Source organism: Rhinoderma darwinii, chromosome 13 (genome assembly GCF_050947455.1).
Source record: "Rhinoderma darwinii isolate aRhiDar2 chromosome 13, aRhiDar2.hap1, whole genome shotgun sequence".
In the NCBI taxonomy this organism is placed as follows: Eukaryota; Metazoa; Chordata; class Amphibia; order Anura; family Rhinodermatidae; genus Rhinoderma; species Rhinoderma darwinii.
The window spans coordinates 5,273,260-5,285,479 of record NC_134699.1 but is presented as its reverse complement, the minus strand read 5'-3'; the positions used below and the strand labels follow the sequence as shown (position 1 = coordinate 5,285,479).

Below are 12,220 nucleotides of genomic sequence, written 5' to 3'. Positions count from 1 at the left end.
CGAGTCCATGGTATAAACAATAAATATACAGAAAGGCATCCATAGCCTATAAAAATCAATAGATCTGTAATTTCATGAGTAACTACAGATGGAAACTATGGTCATGTGGCCAAATGAAATATACGGTGAGTTACACACAGAACTAAGGAAGTGGTACATATATATATACACACACAAGAAAAACTTGCAATCTTTCATTACAACAAAAAACTGGAAATTGGAATTAGTTCATATGTTTTATAATAAAAACCTTAACATCACACTGTTGCAATTCCTTTCCACCTCCTATCATGTTCCCAGCACAACCTTCCCATCTCCAAGCTGTACTATCTCTGATTGCTGTTTCATGGTGACCTTTTATACCAACGAAAACTCCCACAATCCTATGCAGGTTTCACTATAAAACACTAGAGTGGCTGTTGGCCTGTCTCTATGGGTCAGTGTGTGTGTCCTGGTGTAGCTGGAGGAGGGCAGGTGAGTGAAAGTTACTTATATGATAATTTCTTGGTTTATATTGTGAGTGGCTTCCTTAGTTTTTTATACATTGTTCCCAGATGGCAAAACCATGAAGAGGTCTGTAACTTGGCAGTCAATGCTTCTCTGCCACTGTTTGTATCATAAATATGTCTGTTTATATAAGATAAATGATGCAATATATCAGTGTCCAGCGCTTTTGCTCTTTGCATTGACACAAAGGTTTAATAGTGGGTTGGATAGGAATAAAGGGTCTTAACACTTGAGCAATATTCCTTGTACCTAACTTGGATGTGCTGGGCTTGGATTTATTCACCCTGTGCTGATCTCTATAGGTGGGGGGTCATTGGGCCCCACCTATATATCTCTAATATTCTATGTCCAGTTTACAAACCTATACAAAAACCAGTATGGACAGCCATTAAGATACAAATTGGACATGAATATATGTGATATGTTACATTTTTTAGCATTATCTACTACACTATAATTTATTTTGTGTCCATGCAAAGTGAGAAAGCCCTAGACACATTCTTGATACATTGTATCATTTCTTATATAAACTGACATTTGATACAAACAATGGCAGGGAAGTGTTGACTGCCAAGTTATATATCCCTTAACCGACTCAGTGAAATTTATCTTCACTATACATGTTGGGGAAAACTAACGGAAACTGAGAATTACTGAGTGATTTAAAGCCATAAAGAAAAGAATAAATTGATTAGGTGGTCCTTATGAGACATGCAGGAGTTAAAATACAGGATTAGCAGACTTTGGTGTAACACCAGTTAGGTGAGTACTTTCAGGTCTTCTCTGTGGTTTCACGTCTCGGCCGGTTTCCTGCTCTGCCAGGGCCTTGTTATAAGCGCTTTGTGTCCTGTCAGCGCTGGCACCCGTTCAGCTGTGACCTCCATTCATCCCACACTGTGCTGGTCCTTTACTTTCCCCCATCCAGGACAGAACAATGCAGATCTTGCTGCAGAATGTGACAATCCTCCTGCTGTAGGTTGCTGGGGCTTTATTCACACTTGTTTAACTTGGTCAGTATTTGTAAACCAAGACCAGGCGTGGGTCAGAAACAGAGGGGCATCTCATTCCATTAGTCTTTCTCTGTGTAGGTTCCACTGCTGGGTTTGGCATACAAATACTGATGCAAAACACTGACCACATTACTGCGGTGTGACCGTGTCCTTAGGGCTTGTCCACACGCAGCAGAATTGCTGTGTATTTTCCGTCCGGAATTGCGGATGGAAAATACGCAGCATAATACAGTAGCGGTAAAGTGGGTGAGATTTAACATATCTCATCCACGCTGCGTATAATTTCCGACCACAAATTGAGTTGCGTTGCATTTTTTTTTTGAACCACAACAATTTAATTCTTTCTACGGATAGTGGACTAATTTGCTGCGTTTTTCCCAAGAGATTTCACCATCTCCCAACTTTGAGAAAAATGCAGTAAAATCTGCAATCTTCTCTGCAGTAAAAAAACGCAGGAAATGGTGAGGTTTTTACGCAGCAGAAATCTTTCTATTTTCTGCAGAATTTTTCTGTGGACGTGGGGACAAGCCCTTATGCTGCAGGCCATGGTGTAAAACCCTCGGAGCTGTGAGTCTGTGGCTTTCTCTATAGGGAACCTGGTGGTTAAAGGGCACACACAGCAGTCACCCATGCCCACCCTTATAAACCGCTACCTCATTTTGCACTAATTCTACATTTACATGAGCATGACAGATTTCCGCGCGTAAATCTGGTCAGTGTGCGTTGCGTTGTTTCATCTGTCCTTTGCAAGTGGCATGTTTTTCACGCACCCGTAAAGCAAGTTTTCTTTAAATGGGATTGATGCGCAAATTACGCACAGCACACGGATGTGCATCCATGTGCTGTGCGTGATTTTCACGCAACCATTGACTTCAATGAGCGCGTAGGTTCGTCAAAACGCGCCAATATAGGACATGCAGTGAGTTTCGTGCAGTGGACTCTCGTTGCGTGAAAACTCCTGCATGTGTGAACGGCTCCATTGAAATCAATGCGTCCATGTGCTGTGCGTTATTTCCATGCACAGCACACAAACGAGATTTAAGTTTGTGCGAATGGGCCCTAATATAATAGGCAGCGCCTTATATAACTAGAGATTTACCATTCAGGCATTAGGAAAGCTGGATAGTAACACCTGTAATGACCTTATTGATTGTCAAGCTGATTGGCGTTCCCTGCACCTGTTGACAGATGAGGGTGAAAATGATAAAATAAATGCTTTGTATAATAGTTTTGGGATGAAACTGATGGTGTAAATCTGCAATCGGGGTCGCTGCAGCTATTGTAAAATTACAACTAGCGTGCCATGACTGCTGCAGACTGTCCGGGCATGCTGGGAGTTGTAGTTCCACAACAGCGGAATCCCTACTTGTAATTGAGTTATGAACTCAGCAGGACATTACATATAACATCGGCTACAGGCGAACCAACCAAAAATCCAATTGTCACATTGTCTCCATAGTGACCGGTCTGCCGGCGGCGCGATGTAAGAGGAGACGCTGATCGTCCTATCTCCTAATCTAAGGGATTATATTGTGTGCGGAGACATTTAATATGTGGGAAGAGTCTGCTGGTGTTATAGCAAAGGATTACGCTAATGATACAGATTATCTCATCTCCCTGCACTAATCCGCAACTATAGGTCTGTGCGGTTCTGAGACATTATCACACATGATAGGATTAGATACAGCGGTTTAGCACACAGTATCACACATGATAGGCTTGGATACACAGCTCAGCAGCCAGTATCACACATGATAGGATTAGATACACAGCTCAGCAGCTAGTATCACACATGATAGGATTAGATACACAGCTCAGCAGCTAGTATCACACATGATAGGATTAGATACACAGCTCAGCAGACAGTATCACACATGATAGGATTAGATACACAGCTCAGCAGACAGTATCACACATGATAGGATTAGATACACAGCTCAGCAGACAGTATCACACATGATAGGATTAGATACACAGCTCAGCAGACAGTATCACACATGATAGGATTAGATACACAGCTCAGCAGACAGTATCACACAGGATAGGATTAGATACAGCAGTTTAGCACATAGTATCACACATAGGATTAGATTCTGCAGCTCAGCAGACTGTATCACACATGATAGGATTAGATACAGCGGTTTAGCACACAGTATCACATATAGGATTAGATACAGCGGTTTAGCACACAGTATCACACATGATAGGATTAGATACATAGCTCAGCAGACAGTATCACACGATAGGCTTAGATACACAGCTCAGCAGACCGTATCACACATGACAGGCTTAGCTATACTGACCACACCCATTCCCATGTTATGCTCCACCCACTTTGTAATTACACATTTCCGAGTTGAAGACTATAGGGTAAAATGTGTGATTTCTCATGGTCAGTCCACTATAAATTGCTCTTCATTACTATTTAGATATTGATGGGTTTTCCTCCTGTGTTTTCAGGGTACGGTCACACAGTTCCGTTGTCGGACGGAGGGAAGACATTCTGCATTCTGTATTCGGTCATCGGCATCCCCTTCACCCTGCTCCTGTTTACTGCACTGGTTCAGCGGATCATCCTCCCAGTCACCCGGAAGCCTGTTCTCTATATTCACCTCCATTGGGGTTTCCCTAAACACATAGTGGCCATCGTCCACGCTCTGGTTTTGGGGTTCATCACGGTCACCAGCTTTTTTTTAATTCCCGCCGCTGTCTTTTCCAGCTTGGAGGAGGATTGGAATTTCCTGGAGTCCTTTTATTTTTGTTTTATTTCCTTAAGTACCATCGGATTGGGGGATTATGTTCCGGGCGAGGGATACAACCAGAAATTCCGGCACCTCTATAAGATGGGAATCACATGTGAGTAGTCTTGAATTTGTCTTGTGTTGTGTTGTAAGCCTTAATTATTGCATCCCATGACCTATGTAATTCACGTATACAGGTACTGTAAATTTATTGTATATATTACTGTAGTATTTGCCTGATACAAATTTAAAAAATAAAATTCTCACCGCCTGCAGCTACCACTAGAGGGAGCTCACTGCAGAGCATTATACAGCTCCCATTACACAATAAATGTCTCCAGTAAGCGCTTAAAGACTACAGGCACCATGGACATGTAATGGTTTTTTACATGTTAGTGGTTTCCTGGAGTTAAAAAAAAAAAAAGTTGCACGAAGTTTAAGGCTGCAGTATTCATTCCCTGGTTCATTTACAGACCCTAGTTTCAGACTTTCCTCATGAGAACGTCTGTTCTAATAATACATGCTGGATGTGAGTTGCGACTCCATGATGCTACTTCCTTCACTAGCTCATGTCAGCGCAGCTTCATTCCAGTACTGCTTTCTCTTTACACTGACAGCTTGTGGGATTTTCCCCTCTTGCCCATTGTCGCTGTGATTTCCTCCCTATCTACATTCTGATAGTCTTGCCTATCTGATCTGCTTTACCTGAACACTTGGATGCTTTCCCCCCTCTCCACACTCTGACCTGCCAACTGCCTCCCCTTCTCTGCTTCCTGTACGACTTCAGACAGGAACAGCTATGTTACAGTAGCAAAATGGTAGGACATTTTTAATGAAGACTATTTAGAAAGTTGCTTAATTTTGCATTTAGGAATTACATAAACAATAGTCAGTGCGAAGGTGTCCACACACTTAAAGATCCCTCCATTGGTGGCTGCAGGCAGCCATAATTTCTTATTTCAAGGGGTTATCCAGATCATTGAAATTGACCGCCTATTAGGATAGGCCATCAATATTAGGTGGAAGCCTGACTTTAATGACGCCTGTCTACCAGCTGTCCAACCATAGTGTCCCTTTCAGGCACAGCTCCATGATTTTAGTAGCCTCTGTTACTGCAGCTCAGTCCCATTCACTAGACTGGTAGTGAGCTGTAATACTAGGCACTGCCACTACAAAAGGTATGGCGCTGCCCCTTGTAAACAATGAAGGAGACAAAGGGCTACGGCGCTCTGGCGAGCAAACAGATTGTTGGGGGTATGACTCTCGGCACCTTTTGCTATCCACTCAGGTCATCAATTTTAAAGAACTGGATAAATCCTTTAACTCTGGCATTTGGAACGCCGGATCAGAAAAAAAATCTCTAACCCTAAAAAGATATATTATTAAACAAACAAGGACCTAAAATGGAAATGGTGCTCTGCTATGGACATTCACTTTAAACTGTTGCATCAGAGATTTGCAATAACAGCCGAGGCGTTTATACGCTGGGGAGTTTTGGTTATCGATGGAGGTCGTAGGTCTGACTTCACTGACTTTTGTACAGGCAGACAATGGGGGGTCACCGTGCCCCCAGTACAGGCTTCTCTGGTACCCACACACATAGAACATGTCGTGGAATTTCTGCTGCGCACTCGCAGTGTTTCCGCACCGTAATCCATGTTATGTGCAGATTTTGCTGCGGATTTCACCCTTTCCACATTGAAAAGCAAAATCCACAGTGAACTTTTATTGCATAACGAGCATGCTCTGATTTTTTTTGCGGAAAATATATAGCCGTATACCTGCAACAGTCTTCCATTGGAGATTTTCGAACGCACATCTGGACTGAAAATCCTTGACCAATACATTGTGTGCCGCGTTTAGGAACCGGATATCCACGTTCTAATGGGAATAGCGAGACTGTCGGATGTCGATTAATTTTATTGCGTATTAACAAAGTGAAATGTTGTAAAAGAACTTGTCCTGTGTCTTTACAGCAGCTGATTGGTATTGTGCAGCTTTTCTTGGCATGTAGCCTAGCACCGTAACTGACTGTTACACAACCCAGTGATTTTACCAGACCCGCCAGTCTTGTATCTCTGAAATACCAGAGCAGGGAGAGGAGAGGGAGATGGATTTTCCTAGACAATTATTTACTCCGCACTAAAGAAAATCTTTCAGGGTGGAGTTTATCAGATTATAAAGTTATACTCACCTAGTTTCCTATGTAATCTGCCCTAGTTTCTTTCCATGTGAAAACAAACTGCCGTTTAATTCTGCAGATAATAATTTGTCTACACCACCATCTTCTTGAATTACTCTGCTGAGGAGGAGGGGCCATGACAACCACAATGGTTCTGCTATATAGAACCAGCAACTTTTCTTATGAATGAATTGTGTCCTATTTAGAGTGAGTTTTCATATACATTTAACACCCTGTTTAGAAATTAAATTTAAAGGAATTGTCCACTTGTGGTTAACCCTTTTAAACATTATTGCCACTCGATGCCAAGCTGATCGCTTAGTGTCAACAGTCCATATCCACTATTAATGGCTACCAATATGCGATGTCTACAGGTTCGTCTTTGCAGTGCCCCCTGCTGAACAATCAGAATCTAACCAGTGCCTCAGTAGGAGGCCATCCTGAGACTTGTAGTTCCACACTAGCTGGAGATCAACATACGGCCTTATCCTTACGATTTCCAGGTGGCCAGCAGAGTTGTTAGACTGACGGATCTTGTGTTTTCCGGCCTTAAGTGGCCGTCGCGGTTTGATTATCAGTTTTTTAGAATCTTAAGTGTTGTGGAAATAGTAAACAATAGATCGGTCTGTTGATGAAACACTTTACAGGTGAGGTTTTCACCAGACGCACCAGGTTGTTTCAAGCTTTTATAAATCTGCACCGGTTAGGTTGGCCCCTCCCCCTGGTCTTACAGAACCTCCATTTTCAGACGATCTATATTTAAAGGGGGCCTACCTGAAGACCGATAAATAAGTGTACGATAGTCATGGAGATTAATTTTAATATCGTGCTCTGATTACATCTCCGCTGAGATTTCAGTTCTGTTCAGTCAGAGGAACAGAACTGGAAAAACAAATACCGGATCCGCCCATCGGAACCCATTGACTTTAAGGGGTTCCATCAGGCTCTCGTCATTTTGCTGGAAAGAATATTGCTGCATACTGAGCTGTTTTGTCCAGCAAAAATGACGGAATCTGTGACGGCGTCCCCTAACAGTGTCATGCTGATGTGAACAGAGCCTTCAATACGCAAATCTCATCCCTTGAATTTACAGGCCCAAAGCCTGAGGCTGCACTACTGAGATTCTGATGTCAATATGTTGCCATTGGATTTGTCTGGTGCAGTGTCATGGAAACCTTGTGTGGACCCAAATTATGGTTCCCATATTTGCCACTAAGAATTAGATATTGATGTAGGTGGTGAATTTAATCTAAACCGAGGTCGAAATGGAAAGATAAATACAAACATCCACTTAGATATGACAAGATAAAAATCGCTAGAACGAAATGGCAGGGGGTCCCAGGCCCCCACCAACTTGCTGTTGATTGCATATCCTAGCGTTATACCATCAATATATACTATAAAGATTTGTTGTTCGTTTTGTGAAGATATCGTTGATTTAAGATCCGGGCTCGAAGCCCGCAGCTACTCTACACGTCTTATAGTTCAGCTTTACATTGTGTGGATCCAAATAACCATCCACATCAATGTACAAGTACTGGCTAGGTTGAATAGAAGCAGTTAATATGTGCACATTGATGTGAATGGTGACTTGGATCTAGACCAGGGGTCTCAAGCACGCGGCCCATGGGCCACATGCGGCCCCTGGGGCTGTCATCTGCGGGACACAGAGCCGCTAGTATAGGCTCTACTCCGAGACTCTGGAATTCCCTGACATCGCTGTCCACATATGAACAGCGATGTCTGGGGCTTCCCCAGAGCCCCGTGCAGAGCGCTAGTACAGGCTCTGCTCCGGGACTTTGTGGAATTCCCTGACATCGCTCTCCATATATGGACAGTGTCAGGGTCTTCCCCGGAGTGGAGACCTGGGCAGAGGGCTAGTATCGGCTCTGAATCCAGGCTCTGCTCCAGGACTCTGTGGAAATCCCTAACATCGGTGTCCATGTTTGGACACATGATGTCTGGGACTTCCCCAGAGCCGGAGTCCCGGGCAGAGCGCTAGTATAGGCCCCTGACATCTCTATCCACATATGGACAGTGATGTCAGGAGCAGAGCTGGAATCCCAGGCAGAGTGCTAGAAGTGGCTCTGCTCCGGAACTCCAGCTCTGTAGAAGCCCCTGACATCACTGTGGCAGCATCTGCGGAGGGCACTGTGGCAGCATGTGCGGAGGACACTGGCATTATCTAGGGGTGTGTTGCATTATCTACCGAGGGCGCTGCGGCAGCACCCACCGTGGACATGTCTGCCAAACGCTGCTATCTGAGCCGCCAGACTGCATTTAGCGGCACTTAAACTGGAAAACTGGATTGTTGAAATAAGCACGTGGAGAAATATCTCAAATTTTAAACATAATAGCGGTATTATTATAGTAATGTAGTATTATAGTAGTTCAAATAACAAATTGATTAACAATAATTTTGTATTGTATCAAATTTGAAAGTAATGCGGCCCGTCAACTTCCCATTTTTTTCTATATGTGGCCCACTTACCCGGCCGAGTGGATGTGCGAACGTGTGCGGTCTGTGGTTTTCAGGCACCCATTGACTTCAGTGGGTGACTAGGTGCGTGAAAACGCTCCAGTGTGACATGCAGTGAGTTTCGCGCAACGGACACTCGCTGTGTGAAAACTTCTGTATGTGTGAATGGCCGATTTAAAAATCAATGGGTCTGTGTGCTGTGAACAGAGCACAGGATAATGTAGATTGTGTTAAAGCAGTTCAGTTGCGGAGGACCAAAGTCCTTGATATCTGGAGACTGAACTGCTGCGGCGCATTTATCAGACTCTGGGCATCCTCCGCTGCAATTAACTTTATACCGTACTGGAGAGTCCCTTTAACAAGGTCATACAGGAGAACATCTGATCGTATCCTTCAGTCCCCTTCACCGCACGTCACTCCTATTGACTATGATAATCCTGTCGCAGAACATTTTTACCTTGCAGCTTACGGTTTTATTTACTGACTAAACAATAGTCTATGTATGAAATAAACAGAAAGGAGCCGAGATGTGGGGTTGTGTGGGGGTATTTTGAGGTGAATGGAGTCCTGCTCACGGCGACAGCCACTTACAAGATCCCACTATAAAGGGAATCTCTGTCCCGTAGCGTCGGACTGTGTGATGTCCTAGAACTAGGGAGTGCAATTGGACCGATTAAATGACCTGTCGACGTGACAATCGGGAGCAAATTTATTAGAGCCCCGCCCCTTGAGAAGCCGGACTCCTGAAGGCTGCAGGCAAGTGTCATGTGACCCATCTCAACCACCCTGAGTGGATGAGAGGTCTCTCGGATGGGTGGAGCATAATATAACTCGCCGTTTTCCTTCCCTTTAGTCATGTCCCCCATTTTAGCTTTAGTAGCGTATTGTACAGATTTATTAAATGCTGTCACAGGCGACGGGTTTAAAGATTTATATAAATAAAGCCTAAACACGTTATAATAAAAGGCTCTGCCGCTTACTAATACATTTTGTGTTTTAATCCCTCGCCATTTTCCAGATTTGTTTGCGGTCAGTGAATGGAAAGCTTCTGTCACAACCAGAGGCTATCAAGGGTTGCATTCAGTCTCAGAGGCTTAAAATCTGTAGTCTAGTCGAGTGGCCGAACCGATTTCTCATTTTTAGAAACCGAAAATGGTGCAAATTGTAGCGCAAATCTCTTCCGATTTCATTTGTGTTTAGGCGCATTTCACTACGAAAAACTTCAACTGGCGCATAAAACGCCAAATCTCCCCCAAAGTATATTGGAAAGTTGCAGAACTTTTTATGATTAATAAACCTATTTGGATGCTTTGATAAACTTTATTAATTTACCTTTTTTTCTTTTTTTTTTCCCCCAACAGGCTACTTGTTACTGGGTCTCATTGCGATGCTGGTCGTCCTGGAGACGTTTTGTGAACTTCAGGAGTTGAAAATATTCCGTAAATTGTTCTACGTGAAAAAGAAGACGGACGAGGATCAGGAGAACATAATGGAGCACGATCAGCTGGCCTTCTCCTCCATCTCCGACCAGGTCTCCTCGTTCAAGGACGAACAGAAACTGAGCGAACCGTTTGTGGCGTTGCAGCCGGTGGTAAATTATACAAGTGACGGTTCTATAAATAATGAACAATAATCGCCCTTACCACAAGCCAATGCTCTCGCATCCTCACTTTGGCTCATCAAACCTCAATTAGCTCGCAATATCAAGAAGCCAGTTTTAAACTGCTCTCTCGATGGTATAGGAACCCGGTCCGCCTACATCGTATTTTCCCGACCGTTTCACCTCTGTTGGAGATGCGGTTTGGACGATGGTACCCTACTCCACACTTTCTGGTCTTGCCCGCTACTCGCAGAATTCTGGGACGGGGTTAAGAAGGTGATATGCGAGGTAACTGATACCAGCTTTAACATGGACGCGGCCTTCTTCCTCCTCCATCTCTGTGACATTCCAGCAAACATCTACAAACGCTCTTTGCTTAACTTTTTAGTGATGGCCGCGCGGCACTGCGATGGAAGAACTCCTTTCCTCCCACTTTGTCCCTCTGGGTTTCAAAGGTCAACGACCTCATGCACATGGAGGACCTGACCTCTTGCGTTCATGACACTTACGCCAGGTTCTGCCTCACATGGTCTCCTTGGATAATGTTTCAGGACGCGGACTCCTATAAAGACATTCTTGGACATATGGACATTGGTGGATAGCTCGTAGTGGTCTCAGTCTGGGGGGGCGGGGATCTCCTCGGTAGGAGACGCTACTCCTCCCCCTCCCGTCACCCTCATGTCTACCTCCTTTACTTCTGTCTTGTATCGTCTCTCTTTCGCATAGTGGGGAGTATCAATCAGTAAATCCTAGAGATGACAAATGTTGCTTCTTTTGGATAAGTTTGAAGTATGCTGTTCAAATTCATGCATCTCTATCTCTGTACATGTATTTCATCTTCCCATATGTACATGCTGTATTTTTCATTGTGTAAAAATGTGGCTGTTGGCCACGAAAATAAAGAATTAAAAAATAATAATAATGAACAATAGAGCACGGTATGATCGGGGGCTCCGCCGGGTAATGCGTACCTCAATTTCAATTGTTAGCACAAATGTCGCACAAGTCGGTCTGTTTATCTAGTCCTGATTTTGGGAATTGATTGTAAAAATAGAATCCGGGCTCCGGGGCTCTGCTGTAAAGGTATAAGCCGTATACGCACCTACTTATGGTATCTTGCATTGGCCCACACTTCACAGCACTGCGGTCATTAGCAGGGACTTTACTGCTCTGCAGGTATGTGATAATCAGGCGAGTTTGTGATTGGTTGGAGCCAGGTATGATTTAGCTTAGACTATCTGTACATGTAAATATATATATTATACTTCTTTAGTGGCCCCTCACAGTAATGTGCTCCCCACAGAGTATAATGCTCATAGTGCCCCCACACAGTATAGGGCTCCCACGCAGTATCCTGCCCCATAGGGCTCCCACGCAGTATCCTGCCCCATAGGGCTCCCACGCAGTATCCTGCCCCCATAGGGCTCCCACGCAGTATCCTGCCCCCATAGGGCTCCCACGCAGTATCCTGCCCCCATAGGGCTCCCACGCAGTATCCTGCCCCCATAGGGCTCCCACGCAGTATCCTGCCCCCATAGGGCTCCCACGCAGTATCCTGCCCCCATAGGGCTCCCACGCAGTATCCTGCCCCCATAGGGCTCCCACGCAGTATCCTGCCCCCATAGGGCTCCCACGCAGTATCCTGCCCCCATAGGGCTCCCACGCAGTATCCTGCCCCCATAGGGCTCCCACGCAGTATCC

At 44.5% G+C, this 12,220-nt stretch overlaps 1 protein-coding gene across 1 annotated transcript in view; it reads left to right on the top strand.

The window, feature by feature from the left end:
• Positions 1 to 11,371, top strand: part of KCNK1 (potassium two pore domain channel subfamily K member 1) — a 25,672-nt gene extending 14,301 nt beyond the window's left edge. The window contains exons 2-3 of the mRNA XM_075845834.1: positions 3,978 to 4,373; positions 10,281 to 11,371. Of these exons, the coding sequence (XP_075701949.1) occupies positions 3,978 to 4,373; positions 10,281 to 10,552 (668 nt within the window). The 3' untranslated portion in view covers positions 10,553 to 11,371. The remainder of the gene's footprint in view (positions 1 to 3,977; positions 4,374 to 10,280) is intronic.
• The last annotated feature ends 849 nt before the right edge of the window (positions 11,372 to 12,220 follow it).